Consider the following 25,847-nt stretch of genomic DNA (forward strand, 5'->3'; position numbering starts at 1 on the left):
GCCCCACTCCCTCCCGATGCTAGCACCGTCGGGCTTGGCTGTGGGAGCGTAATGGCGGTGCACCGGGGACCCTCTACGAAATGGCTCTTCACCCGGGAGCAGCTCGAAAACACGCCGTCTCGACGCAGCGGAATAGAGGCCGACAGGGAGCTCTCTTACCGGCAGCAGGCCGCCAACTTAATCCAAGATATAGGCCAGAGACTCAACGTGTATCCTTTCTGAAAACCAGCCGGCCGACAGACGGGTTAGCTTCAGCTAGCATTAGCTTACAGAGAGGCCGGGATGGCGAGGCTTGCCACAATTCATATTTAACCCCCTAAAATAGATACTATCCTTCACAATCACACACAGTCTTCCCTGAAAATAAGGGCCTTTTAAACTTAACTATCATGTTGTTTGCATGTATGTGTGTGGAAGCGTTTCAGCCTGCTTGCTAGTTAGCTATTGTTTTGTCTCTTTAGGCTGCTGATTCCATTGTTAGCTTTGTGTCTCAATATCTCGCAGGCAGATCATCACCGATCGCAGCTGTACGTGTTATTTTAACCAAATACTACTTCAAAAATGTATGATTACACATTTGAAAGACGGGGTCAATGAATTGATTGTGCGATTTGCTCTAACTCGCCGGGTACACGTTTTGCTAACTGTCTACTCATCGCTAGCTCGATGCTAACGTTTCAAGGTTTCTGCACTAAAGCTGTCAAACTACAGTGTACTTATTCACACTGTAATAATATTATACAGACTTAACAGCTCTCAAAAGGCATTCAATTCATTGATCTACAAATTAGGCCTTAATGGGTATTAAAATTCCTATCAACAGTCTTAAAACTGCTAGGACATTAGGAATCACTTTGATGCTGCATCGTAACATCTTAAAAATAATTGCTAACATCTATTTATTTTAATAATTTAAGGAATTTTAAGCCATGCAGATCAAAATAGAGAAACTAACAACACATGAACTTCTACAACATCCAATCAAATGAAAATGAACATTTTTAATATGTACATGATAACTTAAGTGTAATGTTTTCCATGAGTTCCACTCAAAAGTCGATTATCTAACTTTAAAACCCAAAGAGTCATGTATTATGTTGAGGTAAACATTTGGGTAAAATTGTCCCTAATCCAACTAATTGATGTCAGTTCATGTTGCAATTTTTAACCAAAAGTGGTATTAAAAGGTCTTAAAAAGTCTCAAATGTAACTTTCCTTAAGCTGTAGGAACCCTGGTTATATCATCCATGTTTTATGCCTTAACTGTTTACTCAGATCGCAACTGATTATCAACACTGCTATAGTATATATGCACAGGTTTTATATGATTCACTCCTTCAGCAAATTCCACAGAAATGTAAGTACTGCCGCAGTGTTGGCTGATGCTATAATTACTGCCAGTGTCGACTATGAAAACGGACTGAGGTTTTTCTCTCTTTCTCTCTCTCTAGGTCATTTCTCAGACTACGTTGTTCCTGGCAGCAAAAGTTGAGGAGCAGCCCAGAAAGCTGGAGCATGTCATTAAAATAGCCCATGCCTGCATTAACCCACAAGAGCCCGCCCTAGACACTAAGAGCAACGTAAGTAAACTATGACTGGGGAAGTTTGGTTTTAGGGGAGTTTGCTCAGTTGTTAAGTGGCGCTGTAAGGCTTTAGAGAGAAAAGACATCTGCAGCTACAGCAGAGAGCGTCTTTACAGCAACAACTTTTCAAATAACTTCCATTTATGTTGATTTCTTTTGGTTTGGATGGCTGCTAAAAAAAAAAAAGATTTGCGTTTTACAAAGGGAATCTCTTTTTTTGTGGTAGACTTTGTTTATGGGATCGGGGATAGATGGCAGAGTATTTTTTTAAGCACTGAGCAGTAAGATAACATGCATTTTTGACTCTACACTGCAACAATTTTGCAGTGGTGTCTTGTAAACCCTTTAGGATTGAGCACATGCTTGTATGCATGACACAAAATTAAAAATCAATCACGCCACATAATCGTTTGCTCCATGAATTTGTGGTCGACATTTTCCACAGTTGTCAGAGGTTTGATGGACCGAATAATTGTCTTACTGCAGATAAGATTTGGATGATAATAAAACTTTAATTTTAAGTCCAATAGTACTTATATAATATTTACCTTTTGCAATAATGTGCTTTGTTTTAGGAAGAGAGGACAAAATTAATTTGGCCAAATCTACATTCTAAAAATTTGCATCCTCAGTGAGTGGGGCTGCAAAATTGTATTTGTATATTGTATACTGTATATATTGTATTTTATTGACATTGCAGTTTTTATCCCAATGAACTTATTGCAATGTTACAGTTGTAGAGTGTCATACATTGAGCACGCTCTGTTTTTGCTTTGCCTGCTTTGTACGAGCTGTGATCTAAGGGCTATTCATTTTTGGCAAGTTTTTAATGTGCTACCCTTCCATCAAAGTGCAAAAACAATGCACAAGTTTAAACTAATTTTTGTTGCATCTTAGGTTGAATCAAAGCTGTATGACACAAGACAAGTCTTCAAACTGAAAGGCTTTACTGTGCTCATACAATTATATCAGACTGCTAAAAGGTGCAGCAGTCCCCTCTACAAATACTGTTACTCCACCAGCCTTTGCAGTTTCCCTGCTGTCATTGCTTTTATCTTGCAGAAATGCTGACAACAGTCAACAGTATAAAGGTGTTGGAAAGCAGATTTAAAATTGTTCACTGATTGATTTTTTTTTTCAGGCATTCCAGCAGCAGGCACAAGAGCTTGTAGCACTGGAAACGATCGTGCTGCAGACGCTGGGTGAGTGCTGTTTTTTAGTTTTCTTTCTGTGCTTTACTGGCTTCTACTGTCAGCCACTGTAGCAGCATTACTCCTGCAGGAGTAAATGCAAACAACAAAATTACACATGTACCACATGGGCATGTTGACACTGGCTATGCAGTTTGCCTTTTCAAATATTTAACAAACACATGGGGTCAATCTTTTAGTTCCTTTTTTTTAAGTTATTGAAACCACAATATCACGGAGGAGTTCTGCTTCTGCTAACGTTGTGCCTACATCTGCGGCTCATCGTTGACATTCGACATCTTTATTGCAGGTTTTGAAATAACAGTTGATCATCCACACACAGATGTTGTGAGGTGTTCCCAGCTAGTGCGAGGTATAACCATCTTTTTTTCACTTTATATTGCTTCTAAAGAACAGTTTTTAAAATGGAAAAATCATTATTTGGCTGCTGTTTTTAGCTGTTGTGCCATAATTTAATTTTTCTTTGTGCAGCTTCCAATCTTTTCATCTACACAGCTACATGAATTGCACTGCATTATTTGATATTAAAGTCCTAAAATGAACTTTCTCCTTCTTTTACAGCAAGCAAGGATTTGGCACAGACTTCCTATTTCATGGCTACCAACAGGTTATTATCCTGTTCCCATTATTGCACTGTAATGGCACACTATAGCTTCCTGTCCTGCAGGGCCCCCCTTCCTGTGTCCAACGCCCTGTTTGCGCCTGGATCCCGGGAACCCCCAACGTGGGGAAGTACCGGTCCGGGCTGCTGTGTGCGGTGTATTGTACAAGGGCTCTGTGTTGGCACATAGGGGTTGAATGCACAAGGTGGAATGTAGTGGTGCTGTTTACCTCTCAAGGTTGTTTGGTACGGAGTGCATATGTCTAAAAAAAAAAAACAAAAAAAAACACTCAAGCGGTAGCCTGAATATAGATTGCCACTAAAGATTCTTAAACTTATAGAGTGCTTTGGTAAGTATAGTTTACAGTTCTTTTTAAATTTTTCTTTTTTTTTTTTTTGCACATTTTTCACCCTAAAAGAGCTAACAATGAAACGCCAAACTATACTGCAAACTGTGGTAACCTAGTTTCAATGACCATCTCAAAAATCTAATATAGTTGTTAACTTAAGTGTATATTAAAGTTATTGTATTTTTTTAACAATTTGTTAATAAGTTTCAAATCTTGATTATGTTGTTCTGCTGTTTTGGGTGTGTATTTTACTTGTTTTACAGAACCTGCTAGTTTGAAATGCAAGTCTGACAGATTGAAGCTCCCAGATGATGGTAGATAGGATCTCTTCTTTTGAGTTCATGCACAAAGAAAGATTTATTGTCTTAACTAGACTGATGATTGTGAGGGTATTAAAATAATTATATCAGTGAGAAGTGTTCATGTTGTTGCCGGGTATCTCTCTATCTATCTGGGTGACATAACAGATGCAGCCAAATTTGTTCTGGCTGTTAAGAGCAAATACAGTCTGTTGAGGTGTAGCTGGAGGGCGAGACAGCGGAAGAAACGGTTCCTCAGGCTACAGTCAACAAACAGTCTGAACATCATGTCTGTGCTGACAGTACAGCACAACATATATTTAAGATACGCGCTGTTACAGATTTAATACGAGGACATTTCACTCATCTTGATATGAGCGCTGCTTATATCAGCCGTGTTGCCTGTACTCGTGTTTCAGCGTCTTTTGCTTTGAGAGCCAGTTTGCAGTGTAGTTTGGGATTCAGGGTGCACAGAAAATTAACTGTAGAAAACTTAAAGCCTAATCCTTTGCCATGGCTAATCAGTGTTTCTCAGTCTTAAAGGGACAGTTCACAGCAGAATTAAACACACGTCATTTTCTCTTATGTGTAGTGCTGTTTATTTATCTAGATTTGTTTGGTGTTAGTTGCAGAGTGTTGGAGGTATCATATGTCTGCCTCTCTCTGATACAATGATAGATATTTCTAACACTGCAACTCACACTAAAAAAATCCTCATTCATAAGTAGCACTACGGGTAAGAGGTAAAATATGTATTTTTGATTTTGGGGTGAACTGTCCCTTCAAAGTTCTCATGTTTGATGTTGTGATGTTTCAGTGATGACGAGTTACTTTCTGTCGTAACTCATTTTAAGCGAATAGAAGTAGTGAATAGATTTTATTGAATTACTTGAAAGTAAAGATTCCTTGAAATTATTTCCCATGAAAAGATTGAGAAACACTGTTTTAAATGCTTTATAATTTTTTTTACAAATTCAAATCAAAACACAACAATGTGCGACAAATACAGGTTCAGTATATTGCCATATGAAACTGTTTGTATGACTCATTCATACATTTAGGAACGTAACAAACGTAGGATTTTTTTTAGCTGTTCCAGTACGTAAAGGTAAGGCTGTGTGTATGTGATGTGAAAATAATATTTTGATTTTGATGGCTTTACAGTATTGTTTAAAAATCTGATATTAATTTGAATGTATGTTCATGTTGCTCTGTTGTAAACTGTCTAAGATGTATATTAAATTTGTATGTTTGAATAAAATGCCTGCGGCTGACGGTTGTATTTCTCTCTTTTGTGTCTTTTCTCCTCCTGCAGTTTGCACCTCACCACCTTCTGCCTGCAGTACAGACCTACAGTCGTCGCGTGTGTTTGCATCCACCTGGCCTGCAAGTGGTCCAACTGGGAGATCCCCGTGTCTACAGACAGCAAACACTGGTGGGAGTACGTGGACCGCACCGTAACATTACAGCTGCTGGACGGTAAGAGCTTCTGTCACTTATTGGTCCTTTTCTTGAACTTCAGATATATAATTCCAAATTACTGTGTTGCGTTAAATGTTATAAATTTACAGAAAAGTTTGATGCTATTTTAGGATTGGGGTGTTTTTCACTGGTTGAGTTTGGTTCGCTATTTAAGCAGCTTAAGGTCCGTGCCCTCAAACTGCCATTTTCTGATTTCTTGCATTGGCTTGTTTTTCTTTAAACTATTATTATGTCATGTTACTCAAAGTGCCCCAATCAACCTCTATCCACCGCCACATTTAATTCATCAATTTTTGGTTTTATTTTAATTTATCATTTAATTTGTTTATTCCGTTTCGATTGTGTTTAATTCTGTCATTAGTACTGTTATTTCAGTGTTTTTTTCCTGCTAATATTCTTTCAATTGTATTTACTCTTATTGTTATGGGTTGTTATTGTTATTTTTTGTTTTACAATTGTTTCTTGTTAAATTCTACTTTATATTTTGTCTGGCTTCAGTTTGGTATCATTGTTATTATAGTTGTGTTGCGTCTTCAAGAAAGCCTTTTTGGCTCTGCTTCCCCTGTTTTGGTCTTTTTACACCCTGTTTTTATAGGTGCTATAAAAGTTATTAATATTATTTAAAATTAATATTTATAAATTTAAAAGAAAAAAACCCAGATACAGCAGATGATAACAAGGACTGGAATGTGGAGAAAGCACTTCAAATTTGTATCTGCAGCTTTTCGTAGGGAGATTTGTGCAGATGTGGAGGAACTGTGACGTGAATGGATTCACTGATTATTTCAAGCGATTTCTGCCAGCACAGAACTGGGATGAATGTTGATCTAGAGTGACATAAAAGTCACATAAATTCTGATATGACGACTCCGTTTCAGTTCAGAACAGTATGACTGTTTGTGTCGCTTTGAGGTGTTTGGTTTGGATTTGAGTAATTCCAAGAAATTTAGCTTAATCAAGAAAATAAATGTCTGATTAATCCTAAAACGTAGCGCAACAAATGTGGCTTAATTATCCAGCTAGAAAGACAATGTGAGGCCAATGTGTTGCAGTCTCAGTTGTCAGCAAATAGTATCTGCATGATGAGTATGAACTCACAGTATGGAGAGGTGATCCTGATGCAGCTGTCCTCACTGTTTTCAGAGCTCACACACGAGTTTCTTCAGATTCTGGAGAAGACACCCAGCAAACTGAAGAGGATACGAAATTGGAGGGTAAGTCAGAAATACCTGTGAGGCAGCTATACAAGGGCAGTGTGTATAATTTGACTGGAACAGAGAGGAAAATAACCGTCAATATCTGAATTCTCTGCTGTCCTGTAGGCTATTCAAGCAGCTAAGAAGCCAAAGACGGAGGGCCCCACAGTGGACAGTGCCTTCCAGGGGACATCCTTAGATGGCCTTCCTGGTGTCACCAACTCCTTCTTCCCCTCCACCTCATCAGACTCTTCAGACATGCCCTCTCTTAACAACATCGCAGCCTCCTACGCCTCCTACCAGCCACTGAGCGACCAGTCAAAGAGCTGCGGCTACGACCAGTTCTCCGAGCCTCACCTTTCAGACTTCACGGTGGTGAAACACGAACACAAAACTGCAGGCGGGTCTAGTAGTAAACACCAGCAGCTCAGTACAAACGCTGCCGCTTTTTCGCGGCCGCAGAAAGTCTTGACTCTGGAAAAGTACAGAGAAAAACATGCGGCGGAGATGGCCTTGCAGAACGGTATAAAGGACGAGCCGGGCGCGGACATGTACGCTCCGCCCCCGGCTCTCTCCTCGCATCACCACAAGAAACGCTCTCAGCCGCAGCAGGCCGGCCAGTCAGGAGACAGCAGGAGAGAGAAGAGCAGCTCGAAAAAGGCTCGGCTGCCTCCCTCTTTTGCTGAGAACGGCTCAGCCACGAGCGAGGAGCTCAAGATGAGAATCAAAGTTTCATCTGAGCGTCACGGAGGCTCAGAGCAGGGCGGGACTCTGCCTGGAAAAGACAAGCACAAAGAGCACGGCAGCCACCGTCACTCAAAACACGGCCACTCGCACCCTTACTCCCTCAGCGGAAACAGCAGAGGGACAATAGAGAACGCCTCCTTAAATATACGAGCCGCGGATGTGGGCTCTTCCGGCTCGTCTCGTAAGAGGCCTCACTCTGACGCAGGAAACCACAACCACCACCACCACTCGTCCAAGAGCAGCAGGAGCTCCAAAGGAGGCCTCAGCTCGTCCCACTACGCATCAGAGAGCGGCCAGCGGATGATGGAGCACCACGGCCACGACGGAACCAACGGCATGCTGACCTCCAACGGCCAACACACTGACTACAAAGACACTTTTGACATGCTGGACTCTTTACTAAGTGCCCAAGGAATGAACTTGTAACCCTCAGAGAGTCCGCAGTGTTGTCTAGAATAAGGTATTACCATGTTTAATAGAATTTTAAAAGAAGAATTTATTTGTCTTAAGTTATCTGCATCGCCCTCAGTCGTGTCTACACACTGATTACTGATGATTCTCGTTAAGCTGTCAAAAATGTAAAATTATATGCATAGAGCTGTGTACTACTAGCTTGCAACAAAAAAAATGAAATTTTGAGAATGCGGCTGGAACAATGAGATTTTTAAACATTCTTTTAAACGCGAGCTGACTATGATTTTAACGTGCATGTTTTCAGTCACAAAAGGGAAGACAGAGCTAGTGTTCGCAGCCATCGTGACAGTTTACAGACAGTTTTTTTTTTGTTTTTTTTTTGTATGTTAAGACATTTTGTTCCACTGAAAATCTCAGGTCTTGAACTTTTTTGATATAAGAACGAATCTTCCTCTGTTTGGGTTTGTTACCTGTATCTGTGGAGATGTATCACCTCGTCCATTTGCTGACGACGACGGCAGTACTTCGGTATCTGTCATAGAAAAACACGGTCTGCTTACTTTTCAAAGAGTGCATCAATCGTCCCACGAAAACAAAACACGTGAGGCAGAATTTGCTGTCTGTTGGGACTTCTAAGGCCGCACCTAAACTTAATGTGCAGACTCATTCTAGAGCTACAAATGAAGTTTACGTTACATCTGCTGTGAAAGTGCATTTAAGATATATCGGCTAAAATTGCAAAAAGGCCTTGTGATTGTACCTTGTCAATCGCTATACAGTATAAATGTTATTAACTATCAGAAAATACAGATCTCTAAAATAAGATTGTGTATATAGGACTGTAGTTCAGATTTCAATCTGTTGGTTTATTGCATCAGTCCAAACCTTCCTCCATTCAGTGTATCATGAGATCTAAAGCAGACTGTATTGATGAACATATCCTCGATTTGTGTATTGGAAGCCCAAATAAAGGTGTAAAAGTGATTTTTTTTTTACACATCAGTGATTTTCTCTTCTGAAGTATCTGACATGTAACCACAAACATGGATTTAACTTTTGAGTTTTTGATCGCGTTTGGTCGGAGAGGGCAAACCTTTCTCTAAAGTGAAATTAAATGAAAAAGAAAACAACAAAAAGGAGTTGCCAAAGCTTTTAATAGGCTGTTCATTTCATTTCTCAATTAACCCTTTAGTCTAGAAAATGATTGCAAAATCAAAAGTTCACAGACTCTTGTCTTAATTTCTTAATCTTAAATGTCTTAATTTTATCCAACCAGCACTCCTGTCTCAAAGATTTGCATAAAACTGTCAAATATTGAAAACACAGCAAGTATTTAAATTTGAGAAGCTGGAATCAGCAACTCTTTTCTTACATTTTTGCTTTGAAATTATTTAATCAACTATCAGAACTGACTTGTCTTCTGAACTTTGTCTAATCTACTGGCTTTCAATCATAGACCGTATAAAATAATGGATGTAGCTATGGTGTTTTTTTTATATGATTCTGTAGAAATTGCGAAAAGATTTTAAAGAAAAAAAAATTGCCAAATTTTTTGAGGAAAACTTATCTTCTACACCTTTTCTTTTAATTACGCAAAAAAAAAAACGTCTTCTATAAAAAATTGAAAGACACCATGTCTTTTTTAGGTATCACTGATATGTTACAATAATAAAATTTAATTAATGACACACATCTCCATAATTTTTCAACATTTCCCATGACCCTGGGAACCCTTAAAGTCATACAAAAATTTGAATGAAAATAATTAAATCATTAGATCCCTGAAATGTAATTAAAAATACATTTTTCCTTTTACTGTAATGTTTTTGTTTCGACATCACCCTGCTAAAAAGTCACATACATTCATGAACGTAGGGGCACAAACGCCATAATAAGTTCCAATTTAAACTGTGATGGCAACATAAGGTAAGCGGAGGTAAAATGAACGCGCGGATCAGGAGGAGCAGCAACTAAGGCTTTTTATCTGACAGCTTAAGTTACCCCCTAAAATAAGATTTTTGCATAAAAATCATAAGAAGAGTTTGCAAAATATGATGCTGTTTATTAAATTACACGGCAGTTTATATAAGTACAACCGCTCTTTTTTTAAATAAGTTTGAGTTTGGGGATGTTGTTTTCTGTTTTTAAAAAAGAGTTTCTTTAAAAAATGGGTTTTTTTTGGGGAGGGGTGTTCCCTTTTTAATAATTTTGAGTTTTTTGGGTGTGTTTTTTCTTATACCTTTAAAAAATAATAATTTTAAGGTTTTTTGAGGATTTTTTAAAAAGATTTTTCTGCATTGAGTACTTTTACTTTTAATACTTTCAGTACATTTTCCTGATTATACCCACTTACTTTTCTTAACCACTTTCAAAGCAGGGCTTTTCCGTGGAGCAGAGTATATTCAAAGGGTGGTACCAGTATTTGTACTTAAGTAAAGAATCTAATAATATTTCCACCACAGTCAAATCAATTTATAGTTTCAGCTCCAGAAAGTTAATTGTTGACCTAAGAAAAACTTATTGTCTACTTACTAGTTTTTTTCCATTGCTCTCAGCTGCAGTTCACTGGCTTCCTCTGTGAGATAACAGTGGAGAAAAATATAAAAGAATTAAAGACTGAGAAAAAAACTGAGCTGTCTTCAAAACATCTAAACATACTCTCATCTGAAAAGACAGACACTGAGATATGGCTGAAAGCTCTGGAACCTTTTTCGGGTCAAACTATGACCGAAAGACAGAAAATTAATATGCAACAGTTTTCAATAATGAATCAAATAATGATTGTGCCTCAATTTTAAAGCAAAGTGTCTACTTCTACTTCTTCAAATGTGCAGATTTTCTAATTTCTTGACCTTTGGAAAAGCAGTCTGACCAAAAAGATAGTTCCCTCAGAGAGGAAGACCTTGTGATGCAATTAAAAGCTTGAGGAGTAAAAATCATAGTAAACGGTCTTTGAGTTGTTGTTTTTTAAATTAAACTACTTTTTCTGTCATTTTCAATTTTTTATCAGTTTAATACAGAATATTAATCAGCTGCTTATACAACATTGATACAATTACCTGCCTAAACACGCCATGTACTGTTCAAAGAAGTAAGTCACTGGGATGTAATGATTTGCCAATTTCTGACTACAAGAGCTGATCTGCCAAAATATTCCACGCCTTGCTTATTTTTGTCGCCACTGAAATCATCGATTTTCCATTTGCAGTTCGACAAACATGCAAGGACCTCCCTGTTAAATCTGAACACTCGACCTGAGGTACTCGGGATCGCCTTGAGTCAAGTTTCACTCTTAAAAAACACAATCCTCAGTGCAAAAAAAAAAAATCTTAAGCCCCTAATTTTGGCCTGGAAAGCACACATAGCATGCAAAAATGAAAAGAAGTGCCAAATCATGCAGATGGTTTAATCCCAGCCTCATAACATTGGATTTATTCCCCATTGAATTTAAGCCCTCGCTGCATTCGAAGATAAAACGGTCATTTGTCAAACGCCGCCAAAGGGAATTCTCATCAAAACCGAACACACAATGGTCACTTCCTGCTGCCTCTCTGCTTACATGCACTCGATTGATTAATTGATTATGGCACAGGCTACTTACTGAACAATACTGATGACTTTAAATGATCAGCTTTTAGTGCAGGCTATAATTAAAACAGCCATATTGGAGCTCTAATAGAGTGCTGAAGTGATCAGCAGTTGGGTTGCTGTGCTACTAAATTAGTAATGTTAATGGGAGTAATGAGGCATGATTGGAAATACAAGTTGAGCGACTGCATGAGCAGCATATTTAAATTAGTTTGGGCATTTTAAGCATGCTTTTGTGTCTTGGTAATTGTAGAAACTATGTAATCTTTCTCTTATAGTAGCTAAATCACCTTGAGGGCATTTTCTTTCTTTTGTTCTCGCAAAAGGAACACGCTGCAAAGAGTGTTTGTCTGTGAAACCTCACATTTGGTCCCTCCAACAAACCCTCAAGGGGGTTTCAAGGTTCAGCGTTGGACTTTACACTCTCACACAATGCAGCGCTGATGGTTCATTCGTGGGTGGAACATAAATCCAGTTCCTGATAATTAACTAGCACCCTCAGAGCAGACGCAGCGTTTTCACCAAGTATTACCTTCTAATTTTAGTGTGCAAAGACAATGGGGAAATTCAGCAGGAGGACGTCAGTGAAAATTCAACCATCTGGACATTCTCGCATACTGGTGGGAGGGTGATGATTTATTTTCAGCAACCTCTCGAGCTGAATAAGAGACGCCTACTGCTCGAAAATCCGCAGAGAGGAAGAGATATGAGAGAGGCTTTTGTGAGCAACAAATCCCAGAATTAAGAGCCATCTGAAAGGAAAACACCGTCCAAGCTCTAATTACAACTCAAAAGACAGGAATGGATATAGACGTGCAAATGCAAAGGTCCCAGACACAAATCCCATTATTATTATGATTATTTCAGCAGCTAATGAAGCAAATTTAAGGTGAATGGATGATTGAGCTGCACTTTAAAAGTTTTCTAGTGGTCCTCTTTGATGTGATCCAGGATGCAAAAAGATGACAGCATCATTTAAATTTATTTTCTTTGAGACAAGAATAATATGCCAAAGATATACAGAAAAAAATGTCTCTTTTTATCATGATGTGTCTCAGATCCACAGCTGTCTTACTGCGTCATGACCACAAGATGGCAGTATTACCTTTGGCCTTTCACTACCAGCAGGGCAGATCAGCAGCTACACAAACATCCAGCATCATTTTCTCTGCTTTTAGGATTCTTTTTTTTTTAAAAAAGCAAACAAGACGCAGTGTTGAATAACCTTGAAAAAGGACGCTGCGTTTCATGCCATGAATCCAAGGTGCCTCTCAGCACACTTTGTGATCCCGAGTCACAGTCATCACACACACGTGTCATCCTGTGCCGCCAAAAACTTTGGACTTGATCCATCTAATTAACAGATTCAGATAACTGTCGGACAGCAGAGGCTCAGAGACATTCCAGGAAATGTCACGGCACTCGGTAATTTCAGCGGTGGAGTTGATCAAAAGGCCTTCACAGAGCGGCATATGGTGCACTTATACCCATATGAGTCTTAATGCAAATGATGCCCAGAAAATTGTGCAGGAAAGTGGCATAATTATAAGCCATTGAAAGTCCATTGTCATTCCTGTCTGAGAGGTCTCTCTTGAAAAATCAGGAGCTGATGGAAACCCCTCTAAGTACCTGAGATAGAGCCGGAGGGGGAAAATGACTGGGCCTGGGCTGCCATTATGCCATGGTAGCGCAATTATATCCAATGATTGGCAGCAGCATAAATTAGCCTCTGTCTTCATGGCGTGGTTTACTTTTTGTTTCCAGCCACTGCTAAGGTATCCCTTTTTCACATGCCGGAAAGAAAGCTGAAGCACTCTCTTTAGCCAGCTGTTCTCAGTGAAAAACAAGACATTATTTCACAGTTTTTCTCTGTAATTATTCCCTTTACTACCCTAGTTTATTTCTCCGCCCGATGCAAATGCATCCTCTCGTGGCCTGAACACCAGAGATTCATGTTTGTGGTGTGAACCGCAGAGCACCAGCTGTCCTTTAAAAAAGAGACAGCTAAAAAAAAAACACACACACACACACACACACACACACACACACACACACACACACACACACACACACAGTTGATGTGAAATGTCTTCCTCCCTACTCGTCCCCAATCATCAATAATTCACCGGCTTCGACATTTGAACTAATTATGGTGCACCAATGGCCTATTTGAGCAGGGTCCTGTCAGATGAAAGCTGCTAGGTCCTTCCTGTCAGCAGTGCAGGCAGGAGAATGAAGCGACAGCAGTGGAGGCTGAAGCCATTAAAATGAATGGAAAGCACCTCTAACAATCATACACCTCTGACACACACACACACACACACACACACACACAGGAACTGCTGCCTCAAACACACACACGCATTTTAACATTGTCCTTTGCTTCCTCACACACACTCGCAGATGTACCACACTGACACACACAAATAAAGAAAAAACATGAATTGCTGCCTCACACACCCACACTCACACAGACATGCATAAACATGATGTGCTACAGTAGCTCACACACACATAAACACACACAGTGACGTGCCCGCCACCTGTGTGGGTTGTTTGGCCTCCTCATCCAGACCTCTCTGGTTTTAATTAGCCTGCTGCTGAAGTGTTTTCCTTTTTATATTCTCTGAAGGGCGATGATAACGGCTACAGCCGAGATGGAGGCTCTCTGCTGGTTTGTTTCATTAGGGAGAGCATAATGACCCTGCAATCACAACACCAAGAAAATACCTACCCTGATAATTATTTTCCTCCTAATGCTTTATACTCTGCTATGCCTTTTGTCACCGGCGTCTCGACAACTGAAAGAATTTATAACATCATCATGTTAAAATTGAGTTTTCAATTTTTGTCAGACATGACCCAAATGTATCCAGCTGATGATGATGATTCACAGACACATGAAAACTAAAATGTGTTCATGACTATAAGGGTATAACATGCATGTTTGTTTTTTTTTTCCTGTAAATTGTTTTAGTCACTTAAAGGAATAGTTTGAAATTTTTTGGGAGCGTGCAAACTTGCCGAGAGTCACACGAGAGGATCGACACCATTCTCATGTTTGTAGGGAACATACCGGTGCAGCAACAAGCTGACTCGCCAACTTGGTAAACAGAACCATTCAGGAAGCACTTTAATGCAGCATACGTTTTAAATGTTAGCTTCCTTAACTCTATCAGAGACCTAAGTTTCCATAGTAACAGTAACTGACAAAAAAACCTGGCTTATAGATTTGGCATCTGCTAACAAAGTCAGCAAAGAGACAAGAGATCTTAAACACTAAAGGGTAGCACTTTACCCTGAATACATCACAAATAAAGGAGACTTTGTGCGGCTAAATGAGCTTTGATGTTCATTTGAAGTTTATTGTTATGCAGCCAGTGGCACAAAGGTCAGAGCTCTCAGATATGTGGAAATTATCACGGAAATTTTGGCTTTGATGTTTCTTGGAGCTTTAGTAAGAGTCACAGCAGACTGATTGAAGTTATATAAAAATGGATTATCTTCTTGACCTCTTTTTAAACTTAATTTGGCTTTTGGTTTTCTTACAATGATGCCTTCATGGAGGGACTGCCAGTTAAAATAACTTACTACCATGCAGCTGTTGAAGCCTTTAGGACGTCCTGTGCTTTACACGACAGAAGCAGCTATTTGGATCATCATGTTTCCGTGGGAGATACAGCGGGGTGTCATCGGCGTAGCAGCGAAACAAAACGTTATGGATTATGCGGCCCGAGTGGGAGTATGAGGAGGAGGATGAGTTGGTTATATAGAAAGCTGAATTGGAAAGGTAGGAGTCGAGGCTTTCCAAAGCTGGATTTGGGTCAACAGAGCATAGAAATCTGGTTTTCTGTATTCGCAGCGGCAGGGTGAAGCAGTGGGGGTGCTGCCAAGGGTTTATTGATATCTTAAGGTGAAGCAGCGCAGATGAAAATAGTGACTCTGGTTTCAGCTTTGAGATATGATAATGGTATCTTGCCTCTATACCGACTGCAGTTTTATGAAATATATTACACAATACATAAATGCACTAAAAACAATATGTTTTTATGTGCTGTGCCAGACGAGCACAGCAGGTATGAAAAGCAGTCACAATAATAAGAGGGTTCATATTTGTGCTTATATTTTACATTTTCATTGTTCCCCATATGGTGCCTTAATGCAATGTCAAGCATTACAGCCCAAACATTGAGATAATGACGCCAAAAAATTGTTTTGCCGCCGAAACGTCTGTAATCATCTATCGACATGTTCTCAACAGCAGAGGCATGTGTGAGTGCGAGGCAGCAGTTCATGCTTTTGTGTGTGCAATTGTGGGTGCAACAAAGCTAATCTCCTGTGTGTGTGTGTGTGTGTGTGAGAGAGAGAAATATCCCAAAGATGCACCTGCTGCGGGTAATTCCTCCAGCATGTGTTCATGTCATATTATTATCTTTGTTTTCTTTCTTTGAATCAGTTTCTCATTAATTTGACAAAGAATCAATCACTCACTTCAGCAAACGCTGAAGTACATCTGACACTATGAATATGCTGTAAAACATATTTGCCTGCTGATGCAGAGTACACTCATATATATGTTGCATTTACTGGATGAATCATCGTCATTACTCTCTATTCGTCTCTTTTTCTCTGTACCTACAGCAAGCGAAGTTCCCCACAGACATGAATAAAATTCCACCTGAACTTAACTAATCTATTACGGAGCCACAACCATGTAAAGGACTGTATCACAATCAAAGATGAATGCAAACACAGATCAAGCAATAGACTGGTTTTCTAGTATTGATGGAATACAATGGGCAGCTCTCGTGAACAAGACTAATTAAACACGAAAATTACATGAATGAATCTCTCTTTCACAGACTAAACTTGGTACATGCTTTTGTATTTGGTCATGTATTCGAGAAAGACGTGAATATAGAAGTGATCATTGTGTGTAGGACTAGAAAATAAATGATTCTGCAAAAACCCCGAACGACATTCAAGCTTCCCAAATTAAATATGCAACTTGGGTATGATTAGGAGTGCAACTTTTTGGTTGAAACACCGGCAACATGAGGGGACACAACAGTCGGCCTTCAGCCACACTTGTTCTTTGATGTCGATTTGTTGTGTCTGGGCCTTGAAGCTGATGAATGAACAAGTTATAGTTTGTTTTTTGTCACTCTTACAAAAATCTAACTATAAAAACCACAAGTTATGGGTATATGTGGGGTTATTTGGCAGACTACAGCACTGGCACTGGATGTAAATCAAGAGGTGCAACTATTTGTCAGGACACAAAATAAGTCACAACATCCACCATCATGAGCTTTCAGGATATATCGGGGCTTGGGCTGCACATTTCTACCCGTACCCAACTTGAACCTGAGAGAGTGGTGACCGAGCCTGATCTAAACCCAGTGGGAAATCTGATTTTTTATGTCTGAACCGTCCTGAGCCAGATACAGTTAACCCTTTGGAACCTGAAATGACATCACTTTCACACGCATTTAAACCTTTGAACCCTGAGCAAATTGGTGCTTTTTCATTCAAAAAACAAAGGCAACAAGCAACTAGGCAAGAACTGCTCCAGAAATTACAAGATATGAGTAGAAAATTCTTTTCAACAAGCTAGGGAAATAAAGTCACCTATTTAAATTCACATGACAAAATTATTACAATTCTATACACATTTTTCCTAGGTCATTTCCTTATTTCCTTTTTTTTTTTTTTTTCTTCGATGGGGGTTGTTTTCGTCTTTTTTTTCCCCTCTAATTTTCAGGTAATTTTCTTGTACTTTTTACTACTTTCTTGTTAATGCCCTGTTTTGAAAGAAATAAAGCCAATTTGCTCAGGTTTCAAAGGATTAATGCAAGCAGACATACAATTTGTGTTTGAGTTCATGCATCGTCACGCAAATAACAAGCCCCAGAACTGACCATAAAGTGGCCCAATACAGACAGTTGATCCATTATTTTGACTTATTTTAATGCTATATTCAGTGGTGTAATGCTGGTTGATGAGATGGTAGATGGTGAGGATACTGATCAGGAAATGGGTATACTCTCCTGTAAATTCCAATGGCTTTTTGGCTGATAGGTGGATAAGCTTCAAATGGTCAGCATATACCGTCCACTGCACCATTGAATATATTTCCTCTCAAAAGAAATTAAAGTCCAATTTCAAGTAGGCCAAACTGGAGCATCATTTGGAGACATCTGTCCTAACTCGAGCCAGCCAGCGAGGTCCTGTTGGGTATCGTAAGGCTGGGATCAGGTATCCACGCTCTTATTTCAGATACTGGGCGGCAGACTTTCTGTTAGTTATTTTTGTTGCCTGTTCCCTAATACACCTGATATGAATCTAGGACATCATGTGTTCAAAACTACCTAAAAAAAGTTGAATTATATAAACCCTGGCACGGGGTAGACTCCGTTTTTACACTCTCAGGATTAACGCTGATGCTCCCGCCGTGTGTTAAATCGTCCAACTCGCTTCTCCAGGTGTATCTGAACACCTCGCTCCTTTCATCACGCCTGGCAAACCTGCCCGCTACCACATAATTAAATAGGATTTATATCATCACATAGAATAATTCTGTGTGGGCTGATGGTGAATGTTGCTATAGCCAACTTTCCCCCCTTTTTTTGCACCAGCCCACTCGCACAGTAATTGAGATACTGGCATAACTGAACAAAAAAAAAAAAAAAAAAGAAATTGTGGTGTGGGTGTGAAGATGTCCACGGTTGAGTGGCCAAATGCAACCCACTCAAAGAGGCAATTGTGAAAGTACTTATCAATAAATTTCAATGGGCATTTGTGACACAGGTATAATTGGCTTTGCATGAAGTCAGATTTACATATATGATGAAAGATTGATGACAGATTTTACTCAGCTACACATTTTCATTCACTTATATTTAGCACTTACAGCAACATCTAGTGAAATAAAACTAAACTGATAATGGCCTTCATAGTTCATCGAGTGTTCTTTGCCACAATACATTCATAATATCAAAAAGAAAGGAGGCCTATTCTTTGTGGTTCCAGTAATTACACTAACCGCTCCTCAGTGTATTAATAGGCTTTTTGCTAATGATACTGTACGAGGGAGGAGAAGCCTCACAATAACTTACATCACAGCTTTGGCTGAACTGAAATGCCAACATGCAGAATATGAATAATTGTGTTTGCTGCTAAGAAAAGGTGTCTCCTTCTTTCCTGATTTGATTGGGTTAATTTTCTAACTATAAGGCACCCGAGAACCTCCGCCAACGCTGAGCAATTCTCCAAAGAAATCGCTCCTAACACTTCAAGTTAAACTTGGCCTCTTGCAAACTTACCCAAAACTTTTGGATTCAAGTCTTTTTTTTCTTTTTTTTTTGCGAGTTTTATAACAACGCTACAAGGTGATAATCATCATCTAGTGGCAGAAATCCCAGATCTGGATCACCACCAAAGGCAAATCAATTGTTGCTGAGTCCAAAGCCAATCTGTCCAACAATATCCACTGAAGGACGTTCAAACGACTTGGAAACAAACCTTGAAAAGGTGGACATAAGAGCAAATGTTGCTCCAGTGAAACATATTATTAAAGCAAACCTGTAGCTCCTTTTAAGACACACGATGATTTGCAACATGTGCAAGAAGGTGAGCTGTTTTTCAGCTGCAAGCGAATAAGGCTGCAGTTCCCTTCTGGCATCCATAAAGCATTACACACTCTAATGTGAGATGCAAAGAGGCTGAGAACAAAAAAGTAAGTTATCGGGAGATTTTTAGGAGTTGGACATGCCAGGAATTCACCAAATGTTTGAGTAGGAACTAAAAACAGACTGCTTTAGTAGATGTAATCCCAACATGTATTGCCAGCTGGAAACAAGGGACCACATAGAGAACAGGCTGCAATGAAGTGCCTCGAATTATTTCTTGCAGCCGGTCCAGACGCGCTGTCACATGATCTTATTGACTGTGTGGATAAATATGAAGTCAACCTAAAGGAAGCTAGTCACTATGTGTCCAGTTGTGGACTCTGCGGTGAGGACATTTTTAGCACATTCCTTCGCTGACTCCGTAGCCCCTTCATTGATGTGTGACAAGATACTCGCCACTGTTCAGTCGCTCACGCCGTGTGTTCAAGGCATTATGGGATGTTGTACCGGCAGAGCAGAGGGCTGATGGAAGACAGTCGCAATCGCCCTCTTCTCATTAGACACTGGGCTGTCTGTGCTCATTAGGCCGACGGCAGCGCAGTGGGGATCTATTCTCCTGAGGTGACCAAAGGTGCTTACACAGACCTTCCAAGTCTCAGTAATGATGCCCCAGACCTGTCACTCTTGTCACAAGACTGACATGACCTTTTTCAGGCTCATGCGCAGAAAGAAAAAAAAAATCCTAATTTTGCAGGATGAGGCAAGAGAAGTCCTATTTTGCCCCCCAAATTTTAAAAAAAAAATCCAGTTTTGCATCAGTGTGCAAACTTTCTAAGCTGTTGGTTCAGTCTTTTTTACAAAAGTCAACAAAGACTACTTCCTGTGAGTTTATCGGCAATTCAAACGATTGCGATTCAGGTTTTTAATCTAAGCACAAAAGCCAGACCTTGCCATTAAGACCTATGAAATAAAAGCATGCTGAGCAGCGACAGAGCGGCTGAATAGATGTCTGGAAGCAATCTATGAAAGATGGCTGATCAATGGCCACAAACTAAAATGGGAGATGAAAAGATGTCTTTTAAGGCTCATGAAAAGGGAACTTGTTGGAGGGCGTTTTGTTCGGCTTTCCATTTTTAACCTCAATCATCTGAACACAGCATACATGAAAGGGGAAAGCGGTAATACTGGAGCCTACTGTGGCTTTCTTCCTCTGATGTAAAGTGCCGCCAGGACTCTACTGTGGCTGTATGTGACATTTCAATGTATGAAATGTATGTTAAGTGAACGCTGCATATGTTAGTTTTAAGTGCTTTTATGCATACTCTTTTAAATTAATACTAGACTTTTTTTTCTTTCACATAGATGGATATGCTGACACAGCCTGCTGTAAATTGGAAATGTTAAAGATAATAAAATATAGATGAGATTACATTAGTTCTACATTGCATTATGCCTGCTGCAGATCTTTCTACAGGAGACAGCAGGGGCGTAGCCATCATTTCAGAAGTGAGGGGGGAAGATTGTTCAGGAATAAGACGACTTTAATTGAGCGATTAACTTTCTCCCACATTCAATTGTGCCTTTCCTTAGCGGCTAAAGAACCAAATAACCACAAACTACCACAGTATGGCACCCGGGGACCAACTCAAGTTCTTTAAAATGAACAAAATCAAAAGTTTGAGCTGCCAAGCTCTGGTTGAGTTGACACAGAATGACCCTAAAGCATCTACAGAGTAAGTAGCCAGATAATTATGTGCCAAGAGACAACACTGAACATGAGAAGTTCAGTAATAGCTGTGGAAATGAATCTCAGAGTCTCTCTTATCCTATAGACAACATGTCCTTAGCCAGTTAAAATCTGTCCTCACCTGTGAAGCCTCAGGCTGATGGTCAGTGCTGCAGCATGGTCTTTTTCCTGACTGCTGTGTGCTGCCCTTTCCCTGCTTTATCTATTGCAATACAGACAAAAAATATGTGCAAAGAAATTTTAGAAGAGTAGTTCAGGAATAGCTGTGGAGATGAATGCCAAAGTCTTATTCTATAAGTATATTTCCCTATATCCATTAGTTATAATCTGTTCTCACCTGTGAAGCCTCTCCCTGACTGTCAGTGCTGCAGCCTGGTGTCTGTCCTGACCACTGCATGCTGCCCTCTCCCTACTCAGTCTGCAATAATATGGATAAAAAAATGCATTGGTTACATTGCATTAGGTGGTGCCGAATGGTGGATCTTCCTATAGGTAACATAGGTGGTAAATTTGCACATACTGTAATGTCTTAGTTTTTAAAAATGTTTTTATTTTTTGTTGTCATTTGTTTCTTTGTATTGATTGTCATTAACTCTTCTTATAATAAATACAATGGATTTAAAGGATAATAATAGTTTTTTTGGGGGGGTGGGGGCAGGGGAACCTTACCTAAGGCACTACATGTGCTAGGTCTGGCCCTGCAGATACCTTGTAAAACACTGTGGTCACATCCAGTCCTCACAGGAGCCTTTCCTTACAAAGCCTGATTGTAATAGACCACATGACGCGCCAATTTAGCCCTGCACAAGCTCCAACATACAAATGAGAGCGAGCTACAGCGTAGACATACATTAATCCTAGCCAGATTGGGGACTGTATGAATTTTGCTAAGAACCTTATCTGTTATTTTCCCCTGATCTCCTGCTGGGTGAATTGATTGCGGTTTTGGTCTTAATCCGCAGCATGCCATGCATCTTGGGAGACAACCAGGGAGCCATCTTGAATAAATAGAATTTGGACTTGACAAAAGCCACCTCCAGCTGAGCAATGAGAAAGCATCCTTTCACCACTGCACATCCCCTACCACGCTGAATGACATTAGGAAATAGCCAGCCACTGTTTGCATGAAACTGTTGTATCGATTTTTCTGTTACTCGCCTCGGCTGCAGTTTCTCTTGGAATATCATTTGCGTGTATGACACTCATCAGGATGGATAAGCCCATTTTGGAAACATCTCTGTGCAACCAGAGAGGGTATTTTAATGAGATTAATTAGATCGCTCATGAGTGATGGTCCTCTACCAATTACCTGGGCCATAATACCGTTTTCCTCCACCCAGGGCGTCGCGCTCTGCAGAGCTGTGCCAGCTTTCTGCAAGCAGTTTCTGCAGCAGGAAATGATTAATCATCTCATCACCATCCCAAGAGATAATATGACAATAAAGACAAAAGCCTCTCATCGGCTGTGGCTGGTTAAAGCCAAGAATTGCTTCCTAAACGTCGACTCCAGAGTTCAATTAGACGATACGGGTGCAGCCTTTTAGAATACAAGCCCTCTTGATGTTGTAACACAACACTGCGGAGGTCTGACTGGAGGTCCATTCCTTTTCTATAATGAGGTTCTGCAGTTCACATTCCACCAAATGACACAATATCAGAGGTGCTTTGGCAAGACGGAGATGCTGCCGCTCCTGTTTTTCACTCCTGAAGGAGAGCAGCGGGGTTCGACCTCCCTCGTGTCTATTTCCTTTTCCATGCTGAAGGGCAGGGAGGGTCACAGACACAGAGGGATCACAGTGGAGAATATGGCAGCCAGGAATCAAACCACAGCAGGATTCAGCCACGGATTGGAGAGCCGGCGGCTGCACGCAGAGCGCTGTGCAGGCTTTTATTGGCCCTTCTCCATCACACCTGTCACACAAGATTGGGTTTGTAGAAGCGCTTCCTTCAGCTGAAAAGGCCAAAGTAGATTATGGGGGCAGGCGAGGCTGAAATGGAATAACCAATGGAATGGCGCCAAATATAACGCCTTGCTGTCTGAATGCAAATCACGATTGAATTATGAATGATTTGTATGGTTTACTGTCAAATTTTGCCTGGTTGGAACAGCTTTTCAAGCATTTTCACGTCCCAGACCCCTAACAAAGACACACTTTGTCACCCCTATGGGGAGGTGATAATGAAAATGAAACCTACAATTACAATAATCATTATTACACATAATGTAATGCTTGTAATTAGAGAAATTCCTGTGGAATTGAGTTACAGCGATATTAATCTATTTCTCAATTTGCTGTGGACCCCGAGGAGCCCTGTGAAGGGCCCCTGGAGGTCCTCTGACCCACATTGAGAAACACTATTGCAACTTTGATGTTAGTATTCATTTTTAACAGAAATGTATTCCTCCACGAATGGTCCTTTTGATGTTTTTAATGTTTGTGATAAGACCACAACCAACAATGTGTTAGTTCTCTCTATCTTTATACCTGTTGCAAATATATAGTTTTATTTTCAAACAATGCACATGATCTCATTGAATGAAAAATAGCAGAGCACTGCAGTCTTTCATAAATGTTACTTAAACAGGAGGAAAGAGCGTGTTTGTTGGGGACTACTTTAAGCTGCGGATTGATTAACATTTGGTGCTCAAGTAAAGATTCTGCAGCAAGATGGAGTATATGGGACTGAGGAGTCTCTTGACTTCTCTCAAACACAGGTTCAAAATATTTATTTACATATCAAAAATTCCTCTCTTTTCTCTTCCTGGGTATATAAATACATTTAGACAATAATATGTTTTTTGGGGTGATTAAAACTGTTTTTGACCATTAGTTTGTAAGTGATAGTAATTGGAGTGTTTTCTCGACTTTAGAAATGTTATTGGACTGACTGGATGAAACATAAAACATTTGCAATCTGAGTTAGCGCTGTGAGCTTGTTTACTATATAACGTAAATGCTGCTGTCACACTGAGTGTCCCGCTGAGTCATGTTTAACAAAACTTCATATGGAAAATAAAAAGATGTCGAATATTCGTATTGAACAAGAAAATCCAATTTGACTGACATAATTCTGAGCCCTCTGCAGCCCTATCAAGGTGCCTTTTTTCCTTAAATTTGTTCACCTCTTTGTAGTTTTGACATACTGTGATTTAAACAATACAAGCATTTTCTAAGTAAAAAAGACAACTGAGAGAAACAAATTTAAGTATAACAAGACGACTTCCTTCCGATCCAATCTCTTGGAGCTGCATGTTCCCCATATATTGTGTTGCACTTAAAAAATACAGACTAAAGCTGAAACTGCCTTTTCACTATTCTTAATTGGATAATTCTGGACAACAATGAAGCTACAGAGGAATAAAATATATCAGGCTTTAGATAAACAACACTTGGTAGTAGAATCGATGCATTGTTGGTTTTGGTCTTTTCGTGGGATTTGTTGACAATAAGAAAAAAAAGCACTATCACCAGTTATCCTTAAAAGTCTATTACTGTTGGATTATTTGTCATTCAGTTTGATATGGCTCGTTCTCTGCAGCGGTGATTTTGGATTGCACTTCTTTTTTCGTTGTTTTCTGCAGATGGTGCCATTTGTCGTTCCTCTTTCTATTGTCTTGTCTTTGTCTCTACACTGTGATTTTCTAACTATATGTGATTATTTCCACCAGATATTTGCCCAGCTAATTTTGGCCATGTGACGTTCAGAGTATGCCGTGTTGCTATGGAACCTGTTGAAACGTCTCTGCGCCGAGGCAAAGACATTGATTGCACTTGATGGAGAAAGTGAGTCGGGTTTGATGCCGGCTTTCAAGGAAGACGGGGGTGGGGGGTTCGACGGAGAGCAAACATGCAGACCTCAGTGGCCGGCCAGCGGTGTTTGAGTCCATCTTTATTACTGTCATCACCTACGGAGGTAATGTTTTTCCTCTGGGCTGATAGGTGGTCCAACGCAAACAGTGTCACGCGGCTGCAGCGCTGCTCTTTACCCAGCAGCCCCTCTGGGAAGAACATGAGATGTCTTCATCTGGGCGCTGCCTCATTATGACTCCGTCTGGTCTGACAAACACACACTTCCTCTCTCTTCCAATAAACACTTTGCACACGCTTTATTTGTGTATCACACACATTTTATTTGTGTAGCGCACAGCAGAACACTTTTGCGCTACTTTCTCTCTCCCGCACACACACACACACGTGCACATCCACCTTTTGGGTGTAATAAAACAGCAGATCAGAGTCATTGGCTGCTGACAGGGACTGACACTGAAACCTGCTGTTGTTGGAAGGCTGCCTGGGAGATGTTCATTACTCACAAAGCTTGTCGGTTTGGACAGGAGAGGAACAACGGTCTTATTAAGTGGAGACCTGGAGCAGCCGTAGGGGAAATACACACACACCCACGCGTGCACCCACATGGGCTCCGAGAAAGTTTGAATCTGAGCGCTCTGATAGGCTGAGAGAAGTTGGGGCTGCCAGAAAAATTTAAAAACTTTTCAGCGATGGTGGAATTTGCTGAGTTTGGGGTTTGACGTGGCTTGACAGACAGACAAATCGTGACATGACGACATCGGCGACGTCAACCTGCCGAGCCTCAGCACCGAGAGGGGAAGTCAAATTCTGCTGCGGAGGAATGTGACGGCCTCATTTTCACAGGAGCCTGCTGGTATTGATTGGAGTTTCTGATGTCTGTCTGGCTCATTGTATAACTCTCACAAGAAGAGATTCAATATTCCCGACATTGCTGAACCTGAAGCCTTGTTTCCATAGTAACTCTGCTCTCCGTCTGTCTAAACATAGCCCTTCTGACTGACTTTAGCTCTGTTCAGATCATCAAGCACAGCTGAAGAGGAGGAAGATGCGTGGACATGGACAATAATGTTCCTGACTTCAGGCGATGAAACGATTTGCTAGCTTGTCAGAACAACCAACGTCTTGGTGTATTTACAGTCCGAACCGTGGTGAAAGCAGCAGAGGAACACAAGGAGACAACATGAAA

At 40.2% G+C, this 25,847-nt stretch overlaps 1 protein-coding gene across 1 annotated transcript; it reads left to right on the forward strand.

Moving 5' to 3' along the window:
• On the forward strand, positions 1–8,867 carry LOC121962798 (cyclin-T2-like). Its single transcript, XM_042513100.1, has 9 exons — positions 1–209; positions 1,276–1,357; positions 1,452–1,580; positions 2,725–2,785; positions 3,084–3,146; positions 3,356–3,401; positions 5,360–5,523; positions 6,670–6,740; positions 6,849–8,867. The coding sequence occupies exons 1-9, from the start codon at positions 52–54 to the stop codon at positions 7,893–7,895; spliced, it is 1,821 nt and encodes a 606-aa protein (XP_042369034.1). The 5' UTR covers positions 1–51; the 3' UTR covers positions 7,896–8,867.
• The last annotated feature ends 16,980 nt before the right edge of the window (positions 8,868–25,847 follow it).

This window comes from Plectropomus leopardus, chromosome 24 (assembly GCF_008729295.1).
Source record: "Plectropomus leopardus isolate mb chromosome 24, YSFRI_Pleo_2.0, whole genome shotgun sequence".
Taxonomy (NCBI): Eukaryota; Metazoa; Chordata; class Actinopteri; order Perciformes; family Serranidae; genus Plectropomus; species Plectropomus leopardus.

Coding starts and splice junctions, on each gene's coding strand:
- LOC121962798 (XM_042513100.1), top strand. CDS start 52: ATGGCGGTGCACCGGGGACCCTCTACGAAATGGCTCTTCACCCGGGAG. Junction 1,581..2,724: donor CCCTAGACACTAAGAGCAAC/GTAAGTAAACTA, acceptor TTTTTTTTTCAG/GCATTCCAGCAGCAGGCACA. Junction 3,402..5,359: donor TATTTCATGGCTACCAACAG/GTTATTATCCTG, acceptor CTCCTCCTGCAG/TTTGCACCTCACCACCTTCT.